The 25,905-nt window shown below is 38.9% G+C and overlaps 2 protein-coding genes across 3 annotated transcripts; both read right to left on the reverse strand.

The window, feature by feature from the left end:
- Nucleotides 1-4,784: 4,784 nt before the first annotated feature.
- LOC138879693 (uncharacterized) lies at nucleotides 4,785-5,887 on the reverse strand. Its single transcript, XM_070159323.1, has 2 exons — nucleotides 5,522-5,887; nucleotides 4,785-5,417 (listed from the first exon to the last, which is right to left on the reverse strand). Exons 1-2 carry the CDS (start codon nucleotides 5,885-5,887, stop codon nucleotides 4,785-4,787), a joined length of 999 nt encoding a protein of 332 aa, XP_070015424.1.
- A 12,877-nt stretch (nucleotides 5,888-18,764) lies between these two features.
- Nucleotides 18,765-21,634, reverse strand: LOC104242644 (manganese-dependent ADP-ribose/CDP-alcohol diphosphatase-like). 2 transcript variants are annotated; one of them, XM_009797716.2, is made up of 2 exons: nucleotides 21,323-21,489; nucleotides 18,765-20,051 (listed from the first exon to the last, which is right to left on the reverse strand). In XM_009797716.2, exon 2 carries the CDS (start codon nucleotides 20,038-20,040, stop codon nucleotides 19,081-19,083), a length of 960 nt encoding a protein of 319 aa, XP_009796018.1. In that variant the 5' UTR covers nucleotides 20,041-20,051; nucleotides 21,323-21,489; the 3' UTR covers nucleotides 18,765-19,080. The 2 variants fall into 2 exon arrangements, with proteins under 2 accessions (XP_009796018.1, XP_009796017.1); XM_009797715.2 differs by lacking the exon at nucleotides 21,323-21,489 and adding an exon at nucleotides 21,498-21,634 and having other exon boundaries at nucleotides 18,767-20,051.
- Between the last annotated feature and the right edge of the window lie 4,271 nt (nucleotides 21,635-25,905).

Genomic DNA, 25,905 nt, shown 5'->3' on the forward strand with positions numbered 1-25,905 from the left:
ACTTCCCTTCCCCAATCCACATATGTGTGCTTAGACTGCCTAAAGTTCCTTAGCTTATGTATGTATGCTTGGACTATTCAAACTTCCTTAAACTACGTATGCTTAGACCATCTAAACTTTCTTGATTATATATGTGTGTTTAGACTGCATAAACTACCATTATTTGTAAATGTGTTCTTAGACCGCTTACTTGTTAAATGACTAATTCACATAACTAAGTTCGACAGGGACCCATCGTTGTGGACCGCGAAGGGTGCCTAACACCTTCTCCTCAAGGTTATTTTGAGTCCTTACCCTAATCTCTAGTAATGCAAACTGCTTACATGAGTTAATTGCTCTAGGTGCCCTAACACGCCATATTCTGTTAGGTGACGACTCTTTAAATACCCGATTTCCAAAAGGAAACGAGTTGTTCCCAATAAATGTCGAAACTCAGACTCTGCGAAGGAAAAACGAGGCACGACACCCACATATCACAACTTGCTAACAACAACAATACCAATGTTTCCACAAGAATAGCCCATAGCTCCACCACAATGTATACAAGAATATCGACAACAACAATGAATGTAAAATGCTCGATAAGATAGATGGCTCATCAATAACTAACTTCGCCTGAACGTGTTAACGACTTTCATAACTTCAACACCAATTAACTCAACAATTAGAGAAATAATGTATAACCACTAACTAACAAAAAAAAGATAGCATTTAGCAATGAGTTATAAATAATGGAGATCAACAAGGAAAAGGGTAACATGAACAACTACTTCAATTAAGTGATAATGAATAAGGAAAGAGATAATATGATCAACAACTTCAAATAATGATAATTAACAATGAAAAGATAGCATGTAACAATAAAAGAGGAAACAAGTTCAACTAAAGCATGAGAGCAAATGATCAATTAAGAGGTAGAACAAGTATTAACAAAATCATTTAAGGCATGTAAGGATAGAATAACACAAAGTTAGACAAGACACTTACCTCAATTAGGCCAATTCAACACTTAAAAATAGATTTTCCCTTAAACCCCCCTCCACACGGATCAAATCTAACCAAAATCGACTCAATATCATCAAATAATGCTACAAAATTCAATTGTAATAGGTAAACATAAGCTCTTTATACTTTTTCCAAAAAGTCAACAAAAGTCAACTCTGAGCTTGCCCGATCAAAACTCGGGTCCAATGGTAGATGTCGTCTACCCATGACCCCATGAGTTCATATATATGATTAGTTTCAAAATTGAGTCCAAATCGACTCTCAAAACTCAAATTCTTATTTTTCAAAAACTTGATAAAGTTTCACTTTGATTCACATGATTTTGATGTTAAAATATATGATTTAATGATAGAATATGATTAGAAATAGATTAGAATTACTTACCAAAGGTTTGTAGGTAAAAATACCCTCTCCATTTCTCCTCCTACCGAGTGTAGGGTTCAAAAATAAGAGAATGAGAGATAAATCCGGACTATTAGCCCTTATGTTCAGCTGCAGTTATCGCAATTACGAAGATAACCTCACTGATGCGAAACTCAAGGATTGGGATGCTCTTCGCAAATGAGAAGATGGGTTTGAATTTGCAAACACTGCTGCCCTCACAAAAGCGACATTTTTGTCGCAAATACGAACTACCCAAAATCCAAGCCACTTCGCAATTGCGAGTCTGGCATCGTAATTGCGACACTAGAGCATCTGACACTAGTTTTCTTGAAATTTCAGTCCAAAACACTGTGGAACATGTCCGAAATGCATCCGAGCACTCGTGGCTCCAAAATCAATTCCGAGCTCAATAGCTAAAAGTCAACCTACGATCACATTTTTCAACATTAAATTGCCAAATTTCGGCAAATCAGCACAAATCAATCTATGGACTTCCAAAATCAATTTCAGGATTATGGTCAAGTCTGAAATCATGATACGAAGCTATTGGAGCCATGAAAACACAGTTTCAGGGTCATTTTCACAAAAGTCAAAGTTTTGTCAATATTTTCAAATTTAAACTTCTAAGTCAAAAAATCAAGGGTCCAAATCAACCTGAAAGTTTTCCGAAATGAAATTAACCAACCTCGCAAGTCATAAAATAGTAAACACACAAGTGTTAAGCAAAAAAAGGTGTAGCAGGGTGCAATTACACAAAATGACTGATCGGTTCGTAAGCTAGGTGGCAACACAAGCTTGTTGGCCACCTCCCCAATCCTCTCAAGGATCTCAAAATGTTTGATATACCAAGGGCTCAACTTGACCTTCTACCTGAACCACATCACACCCTTCATGGGTGAATCCAAGAGCAAGACTCGCTCTGAAACCATGAATGCAACATCGCAATCCTTCTGATCCACATAACTCTTCTGTCTAGATTAAGTTGTACGAAGCCAATCCTGGATCATCTTGACCATCTCTAAAGTATCATAAACCGGATCCTTTCATAATAACTTAGCCTCACCCGGCTCAAACCACCCAACTTGAGAACGGCAATGTCTCCCATATGGAGCAATCTGAATACTCGACTAGTAGTTGTTGTTGCTGGCAAAGTCTGCAAGTGGCAAGAACTGATCTCAAGGTCCCCGGATATCCATAACATAGGCGTGAAGAATATCCTCCAATATCTTAATAGTTTGCTCGGACTGTCTGTCCATTTGAGGGTGAAATATTGTTCTCAACTCAACTCGTGTCCTAGTTCACGCTGTACAACTTTCCAGAGATGCGATGTAAACTACGTACCCGGTAAGAGATGATGGATACTTGTACGCCATGAAGTTAGACAATCTACCAGATGTAAACCTAAGCCAACTACTCCGAAGAATAGGTAGTCACTACCGGAATGAAATGAGCCAACTTGGTCAACCTGTCCACAATTACCCATACTGCGTCAAACTTCTTATGAGTCCGTGGGAGCCCAACAACGAAGTCCATGGTAACACGCTCCCATTTACACTCAGGAATCTCTAGCCTATGAAGCAAACCACCCGGTCGTTGATGTTCATACTTCAGCTGCTGAAAATTTAGGCACCGAGCTACATACTCCGCTATGCCCTTCTTTATCCTCCACCACCAATAGTGCTGCCTCAAGTCCCGATACATCTTAGCAGCACCCGGATGAATGGATTACCATGAACTGTGGGCCTTCTGAAGAATCAACTCATGCAAACCATCCACATTGGGCACACATAAACAACCATGCATCTGTAACACACCATCATCCCCAATAGTAACCTCCTTAGTGTCGATGTGTTGAATCGTGTCCTTGAAGACAAGCAAATGGGTCCATCATACCGATGCTCTCTAATATGATTATATAGAGAATACCAATAAACCACGCAGGCAAGAACTCTACTAGACTCCAAAACATCCAATCTAACAAAATTGTTAGCTAAGGCCTGAACATCCAATGCTAATGATCTCTCTACGACCGCTAGATATGCTAAACTACCAAAACTCTCTGCCTTTCAACTCAAGGCATCGGCCACCACACTGGCCTTCCCGAGATGATATAGAATGGTGATATCATATTCCTTAAGAAACTCTAACGACCTATGCTAAAGCAAGTTAAGATCTTTTTGTTTGAACAGATGTTGTAGACTCTGGTGGTCGGTAAAGACCTCACAAAGGACATCATCCAAATAATACAACTAGATCTTCAATGCATGAATAATGGTTGCTAACCCCAAGTCGTGGACTAGATAATTCTTCTTATGGGTCTTCAGTTGTCGAGACGTGCAGGAAATCACCCTACCGTCTTGCATCAACACCACGCCAAGGCCAACATGTGACACATCACAATACACAGTATAAGACCCCGAGCCCGTAGGCAACACCAACCCTAGGGTTGTAGTCAAAGAAGAATTGATCTCTTGAAAGCTCGCCTCACACTCTTTGGTCCATCTGAACGGAGCACCCATCTAGGCCAATCTAGTCATAGGTGCAGCAATAAATGAGAAACTCTATACAAAACAATGATAATACTCGGCCAAACCAAGGAAACTCTGGATCTCAGTAGATGAAGACAGTTTGGCCAACTCCTCACCGCCTCAATCTTCTTCGGATCTACCTTGATCCCCTCACTCGACACCACATGACCCAAAAAGGCCACTGAATCAAGCCAGATTCAAACTTTGAGAACTTTGCATATAATGTCTTCTCTCTCAAGGTCTGGAGCACGATCCTCAAGAGCTACTCATGATCTTCCTGACTGCGAGAGTACACCAAGATGTTGTCAATAAACACAATGACGATTGAATCAAGATAAGGCTAGAATACACTGTTTATAGGGTACATAATGTTGTTGGGGTGTTGGTCAACCCAAATGACATCACAAGGAACTCGTAATGATCGTACCAAGTCCTAAAGGCAATCTTTGGAATATTCAGATCCTGAATATTCAGTTGATGATAACCTTACCGCAAATCAATCTTGGAGAACACTCTGGCACCCTGTAGCTAATCAAATAGGTCATCAATGCATGGCCAAGGATACATGTTCTTCACTGTAACCTTGTTCAACTGTCGATAATTAATATGCATGCCCATACAACCACTATTCTTCTTTACAAACAAGACCAGAGCACCCCACGGCAGGTGAATGAATTAGTCATACAGAAACTCTTGCAATTGCTCCGTTAACTTCTTCAACTCCGCTGGAGGCATACAATATGGTGGAATAGAAATGGGCTTAGTGCGCGTCAACAAGTCAATACAAAAATCAATATCTATATGGGGCGTCATGCCAGGAAGATGTGCTAGAAAAATATCTAGAAAGTCTCTCACTACAAGAACTGACTAAACGGTAGAAGTATCATCACTGACATCCCTCATAAAGGCTAGATAATCATCACATCCCTTCTCAACCATCCGTTTAGCCTTTAGAAATGACATAACCCCGCTAGGAATATAATCCAACGTACCCCTCCATTCCAACCGTGGTAAACCTGGCAAAGCCAGCATCACGGTCTTAGCGTGACAATCAAGAATAACATGGTAGGGTGCCAACCAGTCCATGCCCAAGATAACATCAAAGTCTACCATACTATGTAACAATAGACCAATTCTTGTCTTAAAACCACTAATAACAACTAAACATGACGGATACACGCGGTCCACAACAATAGAATCTACCACAGGCGTGGACACATAAATAAGAAAACTCAAAGATTTATGAGATATATCCAAATACGGAGCAAAGTAAGATGACACATGTGAATAAGTAGATCCCAGATTAAATAAGACTGATGCACCTCTATGGCAAACCGGAATCATACCTGTAATGACTGAGCCTGATGCAACTGCCCCTATCCTACCTAGAAAAACATAGAATCTGGCCAGGCCTCCCCCTCTAGGGCGACCTCTACCAGTCCATCCACCACCCCTAGCTAGTTGTGTTGGTAGAACAACAACTAGGGCAGCAACCATGGCCTAAGAAGTTTGCGGACCTGACTTAATCCATAGAGCCTATATAGTCTAGGAAGGTGCACCCCTCCTGAATCTGGGGGAGTGTTTGACCATGTGGCAGGTATCACCACACTCAAAGCAATCTCTCGGTTGGTGTGGCGGCTAGGATAGCTCGGTCCAGGTCGACTAGACTGCCCATTGAAGGCACCCCATGCAAGAGGTGCAGTAGAAAGTGGCAGAGCAAACTGTGCAACCTGAGACCTTTGAAAAACCGGAGCACCACTAGAAGCTGGAAGTGCTGAATGAACTGGATGGCACACATAGGACTTACCATGATAGGTTGTAGCTGCAGCGTGACCACCATTAAATCCTCCCATACCACGAGGCTTCTTGGCCACCCTATCATCTCTCTCACGTCCTCGCATTTCCTCTAATCTCTGAGCAATCTCTACCACTTGCTGATATGGGGTATCTATTTCCAACTCTCGAGCCATACTGAACCTAATATGATAGTTGAGCCCCTCGATAAATCGACGAACTCACTCCCTGACTGTATAAACCAGTAGATGCATGCCTGGGCAGATCACTACATCAGACAGCATACTCTAGCAATTTCATAGTACCTTAGTAAGGCTGCTCAAACTTCGCGTGACATGCATCCCGAAGGGTTTGAGGAACAAACTCTCTCAAGAAAACCCTGAAAACTGATCCTATGTAAGTGAAGCTTCCTTGGCTGAGCTTTCTACCTCATACGCTCGCCACCATTAATATGCCGCTCCCTTTAGCTGGAATGAAGTAAAGGCAACCCAACTCATCTCCACAATACCCAGAGTGCGGAGGATACAGTGGCACTCCTAAAAAATGCCATTTGCATTCTCTGAAACCAAACTACTGAAAGTAGGAGGGTGGTACTTCATGAACTTATCGAGCCTAAGTTGCTGCTCCTCAAATGTTTTTGCCCTAACAACGGGTTGAAGCGGAGCAACGAGTTGTACCAGTATAATCTCTAGGACTTGATCAACCTCTACCCGCTGCTCCGGGGTAAGAGCTGCGGGAGTCTATGCTCCTCTCCCAGACTAAGATGTGGCTGGTGCAAGTGGGATCAACCCTGCATGAGCTAAGGTACCGAACATGCTCAGGAACTGTGAGAGGGTCTCCTGAAGTGTTGGGGTGACAATAGGCACCTCGAGTGCCTGTCCCACGTCTGGAGCTACCGGTGGCTCCTCTATCGCAGCTCGGGTAGGTTCTCTGGCTGCACAACGTACCCCTACTCAGCCTCTGCCCCGGTACCAATCTCTCCCGGCTCAAGCAGGGGGCGTAGATGTTTGATAATCGGATCCAACGGTGCATGTCCTTACCATCTTGAGAGAATATAAAGTCCAAGATTTAGTTTTTGAAATCAACCAATTCGCATGATAAGGAATCAAAGAAGTAAAGTATTCTTAACAGTTCCATAGCCTCTGGAAGATAAGTACAAATGTCTCTGTGCCGATCCGCAAGACTCTACTAAACCTACTTATGACTCATAACACCTATGAACCTGGAGCTCTTATACCAACTTGTCACATCCCCAAATTCCCTCCATATGAAGTCGTGATAGCACCTAGTCTCTACGACTAGGTAAGCCTAACAAATAATAATAAATTTGCAGAAACAATTTATTAAAATACTAAAACAAGCTGAATATTGATATAACCTTCTGAATCAAAGCATAATCTCAGTAGTACGCTCCTCAAAACAATTGGAACTGAGTCATAAGCTCTATAGAATAATTATAGAATATCTAATACATAAATGTCTGAAAGAAATACAACCACAAGTAAAATAGGGAAGGTGACTCCAAGGCCTGCGGACGTGGATCAGGTATACCTTGAAGTCTCCCAAGCAGCAGCTACAATCAACCTGTAACGACCGACACGAGCAGACGTTCATAGATCTACACACAAAAAATATACAAAAGCATAGTATGAGTATACCACAATGGTACCCAGTAAGTATGAAGCCTAACCTCAGTAGAGTAGTGACGAGGCCGGGTCAAGACACTTACTAAGATATAAAATAAACAGTATGAAAATGTAGCACGGATATGTAATGGAAAGTGAAGAAACAAATGATACGGAACAAGATGATAGCATGAACTAGTATCGAAAATCAACAATGGAAATAGTATAAAAGAAGCAACTAAAGGGGATACAATGATTATGTACGGACAACAACTGCTAGAACAATAAAGAATGAAACAATAAGAAATATTCCCACCAAAATACTTTGCAACATGAAATAAATATCAAATCACAATGAGGCACCGACTCGTGTATAATGAAATGAAAACCGAGGTACTTCCTCGTATAATCAAGAATCATAGCAGAGGTATCGCCTTGCATTCACATTTCTCAATTTCAATCACAAACATTCCTTATACCGTCACGTGGGCCTTCCATTTGAAATAGGTTTTGAAAATAGTTTTTTCTCGAAATAGCTACACGCATTTTAGCCCACCTTATGATGTTGTGTGGCATCACGCAGTTCTCATACAAGCAATACACACATAAGTCCCACCTTATACCGCCGCATTCACATCAACCAAGCCTTATACCGATGCATGTGCATCAATATCACATTACAGTAACAAATCACACCACATGTCCCCATGTATCACAACTTTCCAACAACAATAACATTACCAATGTTTCCACAATAATAGCCCATGCTCCACCACAATGTATACAAGAATATCAACAACAACAATGAATGTAAATGCTTTATAAGATAGATGTTTCCAAAATAACTAACTTCGCCTCAACGTGCTAACAACTTTCACAAATTCAACACCAATTAACTCAACAATGAGAGAAATAATGTATGACCACGATATTAGATAAGACTAACTCACAAAAAAATGATAACATTTAGCAATGAGTTTCAAATGATTGAGATCAACAAGGTAAGGGATAACATGAACAATTACTTCAAGTGAATGATAATTAATAAGGAATAAGATAACACAATCAACAACATCAAATAATGATAATTAAAAATGAAGAGATAGCATATAACAATAAAAGAGGAAACAAGTTCAACTAAAGCATGAGAGCAAAAAAATAATAAGAATCCGCATCATCATTCAAATAAACAACTGAAAGATCCACTGACACATCCACATCATGGAACTGCACAACACATCGAGATGAGGATCAAGCATCCATAGCCCTTCGCATCCCATCCACAAAATCACAAGTTGTCGGCACACATTGATACTGAGTACTGAACATCACATGCAGATGAATGGGAAGAAATTGAAGATATAGGCTTCAAGTTGCAACAAGGTTGCACGATAAGGAAAGAAAGAAGGAAAGTTTCCTAGATGTCTTGTATCCTCTCGAAGATAGGTATAGACGTCATCATACGGATCCGTAAGGCTCTACTAGATATTTTCTCATGACTTGTAGAACCTACGAACCTAGAGCTCTGGTACCAACTTGTCACGACCCACAACCCCACCAAGTTGTGATGGCACATAAATTAACCTTCTAGCTAAGACAAACAATATAAGTTACTATTGCAATGAGAAATCATCAATATATTACTAAAACTACAAAAAATTCAATACAACTACTGCAAGGATGGGTAGTATAAGTCATGAGCCACTATGATTTAGATTTACAATGCTGGTTAAACAATAAATACAACATCTATTTGAAGTTTATATAAACGTAAATGAGGTCCTAATATACCATGGACAAATGATAACTTGAATCTAGGACCAAACTACGACTTTAATGTGTGCCTTTGTCATCTACAACAGTCCAGCTCCAAGAAAGTACACGCAACGTGCAGAAGTGTAATACGGGTACAACCTACCTTATGTACTCATCAAGTATCTTGACTAACCTCAGAAAAGTAGTGACGACATTTTGAAGTCAAAAGATACTCACTTTGCAGAATTCGTGCAACTCAATAACATGTATAATACATAGAAAAATATTTCGGAAAGACAATTACAGAAAAAAGAATATCAACAATAAAGGTGCATCCCTGGGATAGGGAAATAAACAACTCTACCAACTAGACATGTTCCATGTATACAACCTACACCAACCCCGCTCACGGAAAGATAGGCACCATATAATATGTGTGATCAATATTGTCAGATAACTATAAACATGTGCCCAACATGATCTGACTCCGTATCAATTGCCAAATAACACGTCTAAGAGAAATTTTCAAGAATAACATATATCAATGCATGATAACAACTTCCTTATCACATCAATCCGATATGCTACCAAAATCTCAACAATAATATGAGATATCAACTCAATGTAGAAAAACACATCTTTGTCAACAAATCATCAAGTAGAAATGGGGGCATATGATAGCATGTCAAATTCAACTAACAGCTCATTAAAAATATAAGACGGAATTTTAAGAAAACATGTATATGATCAAAATATCAACCTCGTTTCAACACATAAAAACATCAACAAAGACTCCCCCAGATCATCACAAAACATCATCAACAATGCCACTCTTATTTCTCCGCATGTGCATATATTAATAAAATATACTCCTTACTTCACCACATATGCATATCACCACCCTTATTTTTTCACGTGGGCAACCAGAGAAAATGCCACCCTTAATTCGCCCCATGCGCACAACAATAAACTCAATTGTATGGAAAAGACCCCGTGCTAACACCCTCAATCAATCTGCTCAACATGTCTACATGTGACACAAAACCGCACGGCAAAGACCTCGTGCCACAATCACAACAATGCAAGATAACAAATTATCATCGAGATTCATATCATCATAACTCTTCAATAAATTGCACAAGGACATGATAACAACAAACATGCGGATGGTGTACAACATATAAAATATGACTATGGATAAATCAATTATAGAAACTAAGTTCAAGTAGTCGTATGAAGGATCACATATGTGTCACAGAGCACACACGTCCCAATCAAGGTACAACACAAGAACAAGCACATATGTGTGTTCATAACATACATGTATCCACCTCCGAGGCTAGTTTAGCATAAATCTCAATATTAGTTCATCATGTTCAAACTACGACATCAATCGCCTTAATATTAGCTCTAGAGTGGTTTATTATGCTCGCGCAGTCAATAATACAGAGAATCAAGTAGAACACACAACCAAACAAGCCAAAGAGTAATCTAAAATCTACCTCGAGCATGGATACCCATAGCACATGTTTATACGTTCATCATCTCATATACACATAACCGTATGTAACAAATAATACCAATTATTAGGAAAAATTCCCTCAACCAAAGCTAGGCATGACACATACCTCAAACAAGCCAAATCAATGTACTAAGAGTGCTTTCCCACACGAATCGACCTCTGAACAACACAAATCTTGGCAAAAAAACTCAAAAACATCAAACAAAGCCATAGAATTCGAACTCAAACGATAAAGGTAAGAATCTTTAATCAAATGCTCAAAGTCAATCCCAAAAATCAACACGGACTCGCACCTCGGAACCAGACAAAACTCACAAATCCTGAACACCCATTCAAATACGACTCCAAATATACAAGTTTCTTCAAAATTGTACTCTGAATCGGACTTCAAATCTCTATTTTTCTCTTTAGAAAAGTTTTTCCAAAACCCCTAAGATATCTTATCAGGACCCAAACTCAACATGTCGTGATGGCGCCTATCACAGAACTAGGCAATCCGACAATCACAATAAAACTAGGCATTTTTCTATATTTAAAGAAAATGAAGCAAGTTTAACAGTAATAACTCTAAGAAATGGCTGATATGAACGACTGCGACTCAAATACAGACTTTCCCAAAATTTAGGTGTCACTGAATACAAGAGCATCTATAAAATAATATAGGCCGAAACACTATCTAAGAAAGTAGAACAATATAAGTAAAAAGGAAAGATAGAGGAGGAGAGTCAAGGTTTGCAGACGCCAAAGCAACTACTTCAATAATCTCCGCATGGGTTAAAACGTTGAGATCAGAAACCAGCGTGCCCGAAAATACATTGATTTTCACACGAGGTGCAGAGTATAGTATAAGTACAACCAACTCAATAAGTATCGTAAATAAGCAAGGCAAGGTAAGAGAAGCTTAAATTTTTTATGATACTAGCTATTTCGATGTAGTTCTGCCTCTAAGCCAGTAGAAAAAACAATATTAGAACTAACTCACCAAGTTTCGTGAGAATAATATCTGGTGTGCATGTGGGCAGCTTCTCGAATATCTCGCTTAGACAATATCATAGCATGTAGAGGAACAAAATAATTAAATCATGTAAATGATCAAGAAAATGCAATTTCCACACACTACATGGACAACTCACGTGTTGCATGGATAACTCATGTGCTAACTATAAAATCTACAATAACAACTCACGTGCGACACAGACAACTCACATGTCAATAATATCAATATATGGATCCGCATAGATAACTCACGTGATGAACAGACAACTCACGTGCCAATAATATTAATATATGGATCCGCACGGGCAACTCACGTGCCTATAATATTGTCACGACCCAAACTAAAGGGCCACTATGGGCACCCAGTACCTTACTCAACTGAGTACAATGTAACATATCTTTCTTATCGTACTATCATTGGTAAATTGGCTAAAAGAACTGTCATGAAATAATCAGAATAAAATATAAGGGATTACTAGACATAAGACGACCCAACATGATATAGAAACTTATACATGTGACATACGGGCATATAAGGCTAACATGATCATTTGAAAACTCAAAACATAGGCCAACAAGGCCATACTATCACACCTCCTTTATTCACTTACACCCCCGGAAGGGTATTAATACAACGGAGTTTTTCCACTTAAAGGACAATCGAAACGGGATTTATTTATTTATTAAATTCAGAGTCGCCACTTGGGATAACTTTATGGTGTCCCAAGTCACTGGCTCAAATCCCAAATCGAGGAAAGAATGACTTTGTACTACAGTCTGCGAGCCAGAAATCCGAGTAAGGAATTCTGTTAACCAGGGAGAATGTGTTAGGCATTCCCGAATTCTGTGGTTCTAGCACGGTCGCTCAATTGCTATAAATGGCCTATTATCTGATTTTTTAATGATTATAAACCTATGTGCAAACTTTAACTTTTAACCGCCTTTATTTAATTTAAAGAAAATTTAACGTCGTCTAAAACATGTCTTTAGACCGCGCTACATGAAATGCACCCGCAATCCTACACATATTTCATTCAACGTTTTAAGATTTGATTTGGGTCAAATAAAATGCGCACCCGAGTTTAAGAAATTAAAATTATTAAATAACGTGCCCTAAAGCGACTACGCATTTTTAAGTTTATGAGGGCCATGGAAAATTCATTAAATGGCACGCCTCAAATTTAATTGCCTAAAATTCTTATTTTTAAAATTATGAGGGCCATAGACTATTGGTGTCATTAACATCGTTCACCTCAATTGTTTTAAAGGCTGAATTATTTAACACTCAATGAAGTTAAAGTTCCCTATGGTCATTTAATTAACAATCAAAGGCCACAAATGGGCTTCCTATGTGAAGTCCAGAGCCAGGAAGGCTAGCGAGAGGCCTGGGGTGACTGGGCCGCAATTACAACCCAAATCATACTCGAAGAAGCTGTTAAGCTTGGGCCCAGGAATGAGCCCAATTTCGAAACCCTAACAGGTCTGAGTGGAGAACTCAGCATCGAGTCCTTGCAGGCCAAAACCCAGCGATATTCAACAACATGTTTGATCTAGTTTTTTTTAGCAAGCAATGACAATGGAATTCTCATCAACGGACAGCATGTTCGATTTAGTTTTTAACTTGTATCATTATGAGTAATGCATTTTGACCTTATCCTACTATAGAAATTTTTTACATATCTAAACAAATCAAAAATTCATTCTCAACCCAATGCATGCACCTAATTACCTTGAGTACCCAGAGACTTATGCCAATCAGACTAGTATTCATAAAGTTTTATTCCCACAAAGCAGGCAGTCACCCCCTTTAATCGAATGCACTCTGATTTCAGACAAAACTAGATGATAAGCTAAAACTCAACAGAGTCTAACCACATGCTTGAACATATGCATAACAAATAGTGAATGGATTAAATCACAGTCCCTATATACAAGATCCAAATGTCCTGAACTACTTACATACAATCAAACCATCAGACCATGTGTTTCATCACAAACGAAAGGCAACATGAGTTTTCTAAGGAATAACATACCATTGTTATATTAAAATGGACAGATCAGGCTAAATGCCATTACAATATACCACTAAACTCCAGAAATTCCAAGTAAACAGCTAATATTGATGATTAAAAGGGAAAACAGTATTCATTCATGAGGATCTTCATGTAATTATAGCTCTTATACTTGCATTTCATCTCCTATAGAATCAGGGAATACCTGGAATTAAACGAAATAAGAAAAAAGGAGAATCAGCAGTAGACAGCAGGGATCAGCAACAGGTTCCAGTAACAGAAACAGACTAACAAAGCATGTTCAAAACTCAAAAATGAAGTACTGCAGCCCAGAAACCAGTCTCAAACACCCAATTAAACCAGCTAACCTCAGAACCAACCTTAATGACTAAGTTTCAAACCATTTCTAAGCTCAAACAATCAGCAAAATCGATTCAGGAAGAAGAGGATTTCAGATTATAAAGCTCAAACCCAATGAAACAATATTTTCTGCAGAAGTTTCAGCTGTTTTTGTTTTCCAAAATTTTTATTCTCTTTCAAGTCTCTTGGGTCTGTATTTTAGCTCTTGAATCCCTGTCTTGAAAGACAAGATAGAGATGCCTTTATAGGCAAGGTATTAGGGCAAGCCTCAAGAGTTTATTTTTGCCCTTTGGTCCCTTTTTAATTTTCATTCTAGCTTAACACCCCTAGTTCAAATTCAGATTTTGCCAAGTAGTCCCCCCTAGCTTCCTAGAAGCTTCCCAGACGGTTACAAGTAGATTCCCTCACTAAGACTACCCAAACTAACCCCCATACCCCTGTTATTTATCTTAAACCCCAAATGAGACATGGGTCAAATTAACCCACAGCTGAATCAAGTGAACGGCTGCCCTTCCTTTATAGATGGGTCAGACCCAAAGCCCAAATAGCTAAATGAACCCAACTAATTGGTAACAACAAAAATAACACACAAACGATTTCTTAAAACTGAACTGGTTGATTGATTAACCCGTACAAACCAACAAGGAATTAACTAACCCAATGAATAGACCAGAATAAACAAATTAAACTAGACTAATGAGGCCAACATAAACGGGAGAAAATCAGAGGCTTGACTATAACCCAACAAATCAAAAACACACATATTTTTAAAGGGACTTGAAAGAAAAAAATAGAGGGAACAGAAAACAACTCAAAACATCGGAAGATAAGTCAAATCTTTAAACAGAGGAAAGGAGAAGAAAAAAAGAGGGACGGAAAGGTGAAATAAAACACAATAGGTCATGCTGAGGGATAGAAACTCACCGATCGGACTCGAAATTGGGCAGGCACAAAGAACTAGGCCAAACTTATGTCGATCCTTTGTTCTTTGTCAAGAACAACTGAGCAACATCTGTTTCGCCTAGTCCGAACCTCAAAGCTTGATAGAACATCACCTCCCGAGCATGCATGCTACCAGGATTGACAGAAAAACTGATTTTGAACTTTTGGGGCTGACCTTAGATTTAAGATTCGCAGAGCTCCGGGCAGATTCGAAGGAAATTGGTCCGGGATTTAGAAAGAGGGGAGTGAGGGGGTCATGGGGTGTTTTTTTGGTGGCGTTTGGAGATGGTGCCGTCACCGGACGGTGGTGGATTTAGGGGTGGCTCAACTAGGGTTAGGTATGGGTTCTCTAATAGGGGCTATTGGAACGATGAAGTGAGGGGGGGTAGGGCGTTAGGACATATATATATTCCCAAAGCTTTAGTTCCGAGCCGTTCGATCAAGTGGAGATCAACGGCTCAGATCAATACCGATCGAAACAACGTCGTTTCGTTTGAGGGGGAATCCGGACCGGGTCAAGCGTGGGTTGGCCGGGTACTAGGTGGTTATGTTTGGGCTGGGGAAATCTGGGTTGATTTTGGCCCATATTTAAACCCTCTTATTTCCTTCCTTTTTTCCAATTCATTTTCTTTAAAAAAACAATCTTTTTCTTCTTTCCAAAATTAAAACTAAAACCTAAATTAAATCCTAAACCAAATTATACTACCACATTAAATTAATTAACCCTAATATTTGCTACTACAAATAATTAAAAACCAATTAAAGGAAAAAGACTACCAAAATTCAAAAATTAAAAGTGCAAAATAAACTATTTTTGTGATTTTTCCTATTTTTATAAAATAATTTGTCAATTAATCCCTAAAATGTAATATTAAATCCTAAATGCAAATGCAATATATTTTTGTAATTTTCATTAATTAAATAAAATAAAAATGCACAGACAAATGCAAACAATTATCAGAAAATGCCACGAAAATCCCCAAAATTGCAAATACTTAAAGAAATTGTTTTGTTTTAAATTTATGGGAGTAATTCATATAGGGCAAAAATCACGTGCTCACAGCTACCCCTCTTTGCTCGTAAACACGAAGAGTTTTCGTGCAAAGATAAAGTGAGCGGATACGAGCGATTTTTGCCCGTTTGAATACTCCGTGGGAAGCATCTTTTGAAAGGTTTGACCGCACCTTGCTTCCGAGGTTGCCTACATATCCTTGGCTAAAAGGAATCAGGTCAGTGTAGTTCAAGAATGTTTGGTAGTTGGGACTACCATGAAGTTGGGCTTCCATTGTTGCTGGTGGTGTTATTACTGCTTACTGAACCTCCTTATTACACCATGTCAAAATAAAACAAGAAGCTAGACTAGACTATGGTCTATGGATTACAAAAGTCCTATCTATGTCTTTAAACTTGCTCTTGTGTTTTTTGTTGCCTTGTTATCCTCCATTCTCTCGGTGACATCCATTTGTTTCCACCTTGAATTGTAAACTGAGATGTTTTCCCCTTCTTCCGGTGGGGCTTGACTGCTGAACTTGATATGTATTCTCATGCTATCCAGGTGGGCTCCTGACTTCAAAACGTGAATGTATTCCCATGCTATGCAGGCGGTCTCCTGACTGCCGACTTGAAATGCATTCCTTGTTCTTCAGGCGGGCTCTTCGAAATAAACAAAGCAAAGAATTTGAAAGCTAAAACTTAAATGGTACTCCCTTGTTCTCCAGGCGGGCTCCTGACTGCTGTGCTTGAATGTATTGCATGCTCTCCAGGCGGGCTCCTGACTTCAACTTGAAATGTAGTCCCTGCTCTCTAGGCGGGCTCCTGACTGCTGAACTTGAATGTATTCCCTGCTTTCCACGCGGGCTCCTGACTACTGACTTGAAAGTATTCCCTGCTCTCCAGGCGGGCTCCTGACTTCAAGATAGACAAAACAAAGAATTTGAAAGCTAAAACTTAAATTGTACTCCCTTGTTCTCCAGGTGAGCTCCTGACTGCTGCGCTTGAAAGTATTCACTGTTCTCCAGGCGGGCTCCTGACTTCAACTTGAAATGTATTCCCTGCTTTCCAGGCGGGCTCCTGACTTCAACTTGAAATGTATTCCCTTGTTCTCCAGGTAGGCTCCTGACTTCACAATGAACAAAGCAAAGAATTTGAAAACTAAAACTTCAATTGTACTCCCTTGTTCTTTTTGCTTTACTAATGGTTGGTTAATTGCCGTCAAATTTCTCCAAGAAGATTTGCAAGCGTTAAACATTATCCTATTTGAACTCGGAAACGAAATTAGCTCAGGTAGTTAGACTTCGAATCAAGGATTCATACATCATCCCCAACTTCTTAAGTCTTGGCGAAAAGCAAGAAATAAAGAATAAGATGATCTTTACTATTCTTCATCTATTTTACACCAGTTTTTGTCAATACGAGGAAGTGGAATACTGGACCAAGATCTTACCGCTTCTTAGGTTAACTCAGGGGTGGGCGTTCCGGCAATTCGGATTGTATATGAAATTTTCGGTTTGGATTTTCGGTTTTTGGATTGAAAAAATGACAATTCAAATCCAATCCAAATAAGTTTGGATTGGATCGGATTTTTTAAGTTCAGTTTCGAATTAGCCGGTTTGGATATTTTGGAACTTCGGTTTTGAGCTTATAAGTTGAGAAGTTTCTTCTTTTTACAAAAATGAATATTCAAATGAGTACTCTTGTTAAATTGCCTGAAAAATTCCTCGTTCTCACTGCAATTATCCAAATGAGTCATTCAAGTAATAAAATTATTATCAAAAAAATATTTTCTATAGACATTAATACGGCCGATAAGACATAGAAATAGTAAAACCATGTCTAAATAGAAAGTATTATCATAGTAACTTAATAACTAATATTGAATATTATGAGATAATATCTAATGGGTAGGGTATTGAACTTATTACTATTGACATATGGATAATGGACTAAATATAAAGCATAAGAATTTCGGATTTCCGAATATCCAAAAACTTGAAGTATCAAATCTAATATCCAATCCGAAATCCAAAAATTTTATAAATCAAATCCAAGAAAAAAATCCAAACCAAAAATCCAAAAAAAATTGAATTTTGGTTTGAATTTCGAGTTTACCCAAACTATGCCCACCCTAGGTTAATGGACTCAATTCAGTTGAGTGAAACGCATAAGTAAACTTGCCAAACAAATGAGGACGAAATTTTAAAAAAAGAAAATCAAAACTACACCTTGCACACTTGAAAGCCAGCATGTAACCATCAAATGATGTAGTGCAGTGGATGGGACTGCTCCTCCCTTAATCAGAGATCTCGAGTTCGAATTCGAACCCTGTGTATGGAAAAATTCTTGGTAGGGAGCGCTTCCCCCCAATTGGGGTCATACGCGGCGCGAATCCGAATATAGTCGGGCTCCAACGCGGGGTACCGAACACCGGGTAGAAAACCCAAAAAAAAAAAACAGCATGTATACTAGAACATCGGCAGTGTAATTTAAGTCGGCAAAAGAATTATTACACTATTAGGTCACTTAAAAGATACGAATAACTTACATAATAGATGGAATAAATAACCTAAAAACTAAAACAATCGACATGTCACGACAAATTAAATTGCACTGATAGTATAAATTGCAGTATATGTATCTTAAATCCTTAAGTTATTAGCAGCTGCTATTAGGAGAAGCACATCAGCATTGCAACATAAAAGCCTAAATGCTTTAACTAGAACAGGGCGCAACTCACTACACAAATTTTCCAAGAAGCTCAAGATAGTGATACCTTCCATCATATAATATTTACTCTAGATTCAATAGTGGATACAACAACTGTACAGAGAGCTCAAGAGCAGATTTTCTTTCCATCAAATTCAAACAAGATACAATTATTTTTAGATTATAAGATAAATAAATAAAAACAATTTTCCAAATTTAACTCTCTTTTTTTCGACTTCCCGAATTAACTCTGTACTTACTGAAATGCAGTATCATAACTAGAAATGCTTGTTTTTCATTGTCTATTATGTACCTCAACAAGAAAATGGCTGCAATATGCAAAGGAATTTACACCAAAAACCCGGTCCCTTCTGCATTTTGTGAAGAACAAGTATACTTATCAGTAGATAAACTTTATATCATGTTAGTACTTTTTTGGTAGACAAAAGAATAGTTTAGTGACCAAAAACCATTTCAGTGCTCCTCATTCTATCAGTGCCTAAAAGTGATAATCTATCGTCGAACACATTAATGCGTCCAAAAGCATAAGTTCTGGGAGGGCACTCGAGAGCTGCTTCAAGGATCCGATGATGTACGCCATGGGAGTCAACCGAATGTCCACCTTTATGGTCATGTCCAGCAAGACAGACCTTCACACAATTGTAGCGATGTATCACAGCCATCACTTCATCGTAATTCCACAATAATGCTGCAAAAGATGATGCTGCAGGATCTAAAGGCAGATGGCAACACACTACTACATTTTGATTCAACTTTGTTGCTTCCTCAAGGACATTATCCAGCCATTTCAACTGTTCTTTCCCAACACCTCCGTTGAACATGAGAAACCTCCTCTCACATCCAACAAGTCCATCCGGATTGTTTTTGTCTGAATTCGGGTTTTTCTCCTCAAGAATTTTAAGGGCCTCCAACGTATTTGGATGATCCTTTGCCCAGCCAATGGCACTGATATCGTAACCATCAAGGATAACAAATCTGTATTCTGGAATTGGAGAAAATTCAAAATAGGCATGATAATCAGGGCCAGGAATTCTCAGTAAAGGAAGCAACTTCTCCCGAGGGAGATTGTAAAGGCAGTGATTTCCAATCAAGTGATAAACAGGGCCATTGAACTTATCAAATTCGGTAACGATCTTCTTTACAGTGATCATTGACTTGTCCTTGGGACAAAAACCATCGACTATGTCTCCACAATTAATCACAAATTTAGGCTTTTCTTGATTCCATTCCTGAACTGCCTTCTGTAATACGCAAACACTGTGCCGATAATATCTAGGGACGCCAAGGAATGAACGGCCATCAGGTATATCAGCATACTGGACATCTGATATGACCCCAAATGAGAGAAGTGGCTGCTTCTCCTCTGAACACACAAGACCATTTGCAGATCCCATTGCGTACCACCCTATTAATTAGTAAGGATCAACTGTCCATTAAGTAATACACTAAACGTAAAGTAACACACCCTCAAAGAACAACATGAGAGATACAGTTCTCCAGTTGATCGATTAACGTTCCAAATTGTATGAGGTGTGATAAATGCCAAACAATAGGGAACTTATGTAATTAGTGCAATACAAATAGTTCTCTATTTAAGGACAAATGTAAGTGAGAAAGCAAAAGGCAAATAACAAACATATAAAATAACATAATGACAAATTCGGGAGAGAGATCCATTTTACTAAGTAGCAATGTTTATTATCCAAAGCACATTACATACAGAAAGAAGGAATCAATAATTATTTCACTCTTCAGTTTGGTCCACATGATGAACTCCCTCCAGTGGTGGATAGTTCTTACAATCTTCATCTATCTTTACTAGTTCAGCCGCTCTATTAGAAGCCGAAGCAGTCATTCAAAACTCAACTTCATCGTTTCAAAGAAAACTGGAGTTTTGCAAAGAAAATTGATTGTGGACTTTGTTTCTATGCTTTTGTGAGTGTGTGTTCCTATAAAACAATTGCTTCATGCAACAAAATAAGGTTTGCAATGTGAATTCATAATGGTCTTCAAAATCTCACCTCCGATGAGAAAGAAGACAAAGACTCCTTGATTTCTTTCTCAACATACTTAATTCCTAAGCTTTGCTATGGAATCCCATCTTTCAATGCAATTCCAAATTTAAGGGGGAAAAGCAAAATACATAACATCCATATGGTTTCTTTTATAGGCAATTTACAAGTTTGGTTAACCTAAATTAACGCAGAGAAGCAGTCAAGTCAATAGGATGGGTGATTTGTTAACTTGAATTTGGAGCATTCTTATTAGAATCTTTAGCCAAGCCTTAACAAGTATGCCCTATCTGAATTATAAGGAATCAAGATGTCATACATACATATATATATATAGAAGCGAACTTGAGGGTGCTTTCCTCAAGTTACCCTTTGATTCAATCAACTATGCTTCAATCCTAAATTAGCTATATGAAGCCTCTGTATCCATTCCGTTCTATCCAGGTTCAAAATTCAGACTATTTTACGTTGTGAATCTCACATAGGCAGAGTAACTAGTTCCCCTTTAACTTTTAGTATTTTTTTCTATTATCGACATATTTTATCTAAAACCAATTGCTTCAAAGTTTTCCACAAATGTTACTAATTGGAAAGAAAAGATGACAAGATATACAAACTTTTGCAGCAACAGTATCGTATGCATATAAAGATATAAGCTTTTCACCAATCAACAATGTTCAGCAGCAAAAGTTGATCTTTATTCAAGACATGACATGGGTTTGATCAAAGTCAGAATCTTCATAAACAATTTGGCCGTTTGCAATGAAATCAAAACGAGGTCATGGAATCGAGATGATGAATAATAATAAGATGAGGGCAGAAAGAGGAATTTTACGCACCCGAATTGCCTGTATTTGTCTACAAGGAAACCTTAACACATCTGTAAATTGACGAGAAACTGCCTCAACAACGTAGGCCCTGTAACTAAATTGGTCAGAAAGTATAAATAATAGTAGGACCTCAGGTTAGAAAAAGAACAAATTTTAGAAAAAGTTGGATTCTAGTAATTTCTAAAGGATCCTCCTTGTTTTCCTTTTCTTTTTCAATTTAACTTCTAGTCACTAATAATGTAAAAAAATTATTTATGTAATTGGATTACCTAAAAAACTAATTAGGCAATTGTTAATAGGAAATAGGAAATAGGCAATTGTTAATTGTTAATAGGAAATAGGCAATTGTAAGTATACATAACGAGAATCTTTTTTCTTTTTCATTTTAACATGAAAGTAAGGAAAATATAACATAATAAAGTCATTGAAATATAAACTCATGATTGTGTAATTCAATTTGTGATTGCACAATTAACCAGCAACAGTGCATAAATCCTACCTTATCTCATTGCATGCACATCAACTCCTATCTTTATATTATGCGCATTAATATCATAACACAATAATAACTCGCATCACACGTGCCCATATGTCACAACTTGCCAAAATTAATAATATCAATGTTACCATAACACATAGCCCACGGCTCAACCACCATATGTGCAAGAGTCTCAATAACAAGAAATAAATGAGAAATAACTCAACAAAAAAAAGATATATCAATAGTCACAACTTTAACCTTAATGTGCTAATAGCCTTCACAACAACAACTTCAATAACCCACAATTTAGGTACTTCCCACGAAAAGATAATTTGCAAATTCAAGTGCAAAATATAAGCTTAACAATGAAGAGATAACATGAAATAGCAACTAAGTCTAATGCATGAGAACAACTCAATAGTGGAAGAATGGCATGCAACAACAACTAGAATAAAATGCATGTGAGAATAACTTTGACAATAGAAGCTAGAACATGTAATGCCAACTTCAATTAGAGAATGCAAGAATAAAATTGACAACAAAAGATAGAACTGTAATGACCCGACCGGTTGTTTCATAAATTACCGCTCTGTTTTCTCCATTTCTGCTTCTGATTGCTTTGTTCAGTTGTATTATATGTCATCGGGTTGATTGGTTCGGGTTTAGAGAGGTTTTGGTAAGGTTTGAGACACTTAGTCTCTTTTGAGTAAGCTTGAGTTGAAAAAGTCAATCAGATGTTGACTTATGTGTCAAAGGGCTCGAGTGTGAGTTCCGATGGTTCGGATAGCTTCGAGAGGTGATTTGGTACTTAGGAGCGTGATCGAAATGTGTTTTGGATGTCCAGAGTAGATTTAGGCTTGAATTGACGAAATTGAAATTTTGGCATTTTCCGGTTGATATGTGAGATTTTGATATAGGGGTCGGAATAGAATTCCAGAAGTTGTAGTAGGTCCGTTGTGTCATTTGGGATGTGTCTGCAAAATTTCAGGTCATTCGTGGTTTGATAGACTTTTTGATCAAAAGCGGAATTTGGAAGTTTTTGGAATTCTTAGGCTTGAATCCGATGTGATTTTGGTGTTTTGATATTGTTTTAGGTATTCTGAAGGTTGGAACAAGTTTGAATGAGGTTATGGGATTGGTTGGGGTCTCGAGGGCCTCGGGTGAGTTTCGGATGGTTGAACGGACCATTTCAAGTTCAAGAAAATTGCAGAAATCTGTTGTAGTGTTGCAGACAATTTATGCTTCGTGTTCACGAAGGGTCAGGAAGAGAGGTTGGAGATTTGGCCTTCGCGTTCGCGAGGGAGGTCCCGCGTTCGCGAAGGGTTGGAATAGTAAGCATCACGTTCGCGAGATGTCTGATGCGTTCGCGATGGTTTGAGATGCTGAGGCATCGCGTTCGCGATGGTGTGGTCGCATTCGCGTAAGAGAATTTTGGTCAATGGTATTTTAGTGCTTCGCGAACATGAGGCTTTGACCGCGTTCGCGAAGAAGGATTTCTAATCGCTGGGCAAAATGTTTAAAAGGCCATTTTCGCGAGTTTTGGCCTAAGTTCACCATTTTTGACTCGGTTTTAGAGCTTTTTGAGAGAGATTGAAGAGGGAATCAAAGAGAACTTATTGGAGGTAAGAATTTTGGACTTAATACTCGATCCTATTGTGATTTCTACCTAATTAAACATGAAATTTGGGGGATTTGAAGCCTAAATTGGGAGTTAGGGCTTGGAAACTTGAGATTCTAATCTAGAGAGTTGAGGGGCCATTTGTGGTTGGATTTTGGTAATCTTGGTATGTATGAATTCGTGGGAGGAGAAGGATTCCGTTGATGTGATTTTTATTGAATTTTGAGACGTGGGCCCGTGGGTCGGGTTGGACCAATTTCGGAATTTTTGGTATAATTTGATTATTTTCGCTTGGGCATCGATCCCTTAGCATATTTTAATGTTATAATTTTTATTTTGGGTAGATTCGGCACGAGATGAGGTCGAGGTGAGAGGCAAAGGCGTTGAGGAGTAGTATTTCATCCGGTTTGAGGTAAGTAACCATTGTAAATCTGGAACTGAGGGTACAAAAACCTGGTATTTCATATTGTTTTGATAAATGAGGTGACGCACATGCTAAGTGACGAGTGTGTGGGCGTGCACCGATAGGGATTGTGACTTGGTCCGTCCCGTAGCGAATATTAAGCCGCGTACTAGATCTGAAATCTATGATATCCCATATTTAAGAAATTTATAGTGTATTATGGGTTGTATGCCATGTTTGGGGCCTTGTGCCGACCTGTTGAGACCCTTAGGGGCATTTTTATTGTTTTCCTCACTCTATTTGTTTGAAAGCATATCCTCAGTCATGTTTTACCTGTTTATTGTTTAAAACTAGTTTTATCACTCTACTTCTTAAAATGTAAGAACTATTTCGACTGAGTTCCCTGATTTCTACTGTTATGCCGAGTGGCTGTGAGGTTAATGACTGAGAGAGGTTGAGGATCTAATGGTGAGGATTATAAATATTATGGATCGGGTTGCATGCCGTAGCAATATTATATGTATATATTATGGATCGGGCTGCACGCCACAGCGATATGGATCTGGCTACACGCTGCAGCGATATATATATTGGATCAAGCTCCGCGCCGCAGCAATATGACGCCTGGGCTGTAGGAGCCCCTCCGGAGTCTGTACACCCCTAGTGAGCGTAGTCGACTATAAATTATGGATCAGGCTGCACACCGCAGTGGTTATTATGATTATTACTATTGTGAGGTGTATTTGAGCCTGAGTGCTGAGTGTGAGTACTGAGTGACGAGAGCTGAGTCACGAGTGACTGAGAGGCTTGCCCGAGAGGCTATATTTATGAGTGATACCTTGCCCGAGGGGCCCATTTATGATAGTTTTGCTGATTTCACTCTCCTTTTATAATGAGCCTCTGTTGAAAACTGCTAAGTAAATGATTTCAAAGTATTTCAATTGAAACTGAAGCTTTATGAAGAAACTGGTTTTGCAACTGTTGAGTTTGACTTGATATTCTGTTGTTTACTCTTCTATATGATTTTCAACTGCTCGTCACTACTTTCAGACCTTATTTACTTTAGTTACTTACTGAGTTGGCGTCTCACGTTACTCCCTGCACCTTGTGTGCAGATCCAAGTGCCCAAGCGGCAGAGTGAGGGTCTTCAATATTGTCAGAGTTTGTCGGAGATTGCAAGGTAGTTGCATGGCGTCTGAAGCCTTGCTTTCTTCCTTCCTATCCTTATTTTTTTGCATTTTAGACTTGTTATGTATTAGACAGTCGAATTTGTATATTTAGAGGCTCTAGACTCGTGACACCAGATGTTTGGGTTGTGTAGGTCTATTTTGTATAATGTTTTCCGCACATTTCAGTGATTTATGAATTCCTTATGAAAATTGAGACTTAACTAAATGTTTTTAGTAAAAGAAATTGATTGTGGTTACTTGTTGGGTTAGCTTGCCTAGTATTGTGATAGGCGCCATCGCGATTGGGGATTTGAGGTCGTGACAAGTTGGTATCAGAGCCTAGGTTGCATAGGTCTCGCGAGTCATGAGCCGGTTTAGTAGAGTCTCGCAGATTGGTACGGAGACGTCTGTACTTATCCTCGGGAGGCTGCAGAACCTTTAGGAAAAACTTCATATTCTTGAAATTCTTGTCGTGCTAATCTGTTGATCCTAGTACTAAACTTCTATTATTCCATTCTCTCACAGATGGTAAGGACACGTGCTACCGGTCAGGATAGACGACCACCAGTACCACCAGCGGGGGACACTAGAGGTCGAGGATGCGGTAGAGGCCCTAGTAGGGGCAGGGGTGTAGCCCGCATAGCAGCTAAGGCAGCACCTGCAGATCCACCAGCTGCCCTAATTCATGATCAGGTCCCAGTTGCGGATGCTCTAGCAGCACCAGCTCAGGCACCAGTTGTGCCTAT

The sequence above is a fragment of the Nicotiana sylvestris genome, chromosome 10, assembly GCF_000393655.2.
Source record: "Nicotiana sylvestris chromosome 10, ASM39365v2, whole genome shotgun sequence".
NCBI lineage: Eukaryota > Viridiplantae > Streptophyta > Magnoliopsida > Solanales > Solanaceae > Nicotiana > Nicotiana sylvestris.

What these genes read in the sequence shown, in the direction of transcription:
- LOC138879693 (XM_070159323.1), bottom strand. Translation starts at nt 5,887, where the DNA reads ATGGCTCGAGAGTTGGAAATAGATACCCCATATCAGCAAGTGGTAGAG. An exon ending in GAGAGATTGCTTTGAGTGTG is followed by an intron (nt 5,418 to 5,521) that starts GTGATACCTGCC and finishes CAAACTTCTTAG; the next exon opens with GCCATGGTTGCTGCCCTAGT.
- LOC104242644 (XM_009797716.2), bottom strand. Translation starts at nt 20,040, where the DNA reads ATGGGATCTGCAAATGGTCTTGTGTGTTCAGAGGAGAAGCAGCCACTT.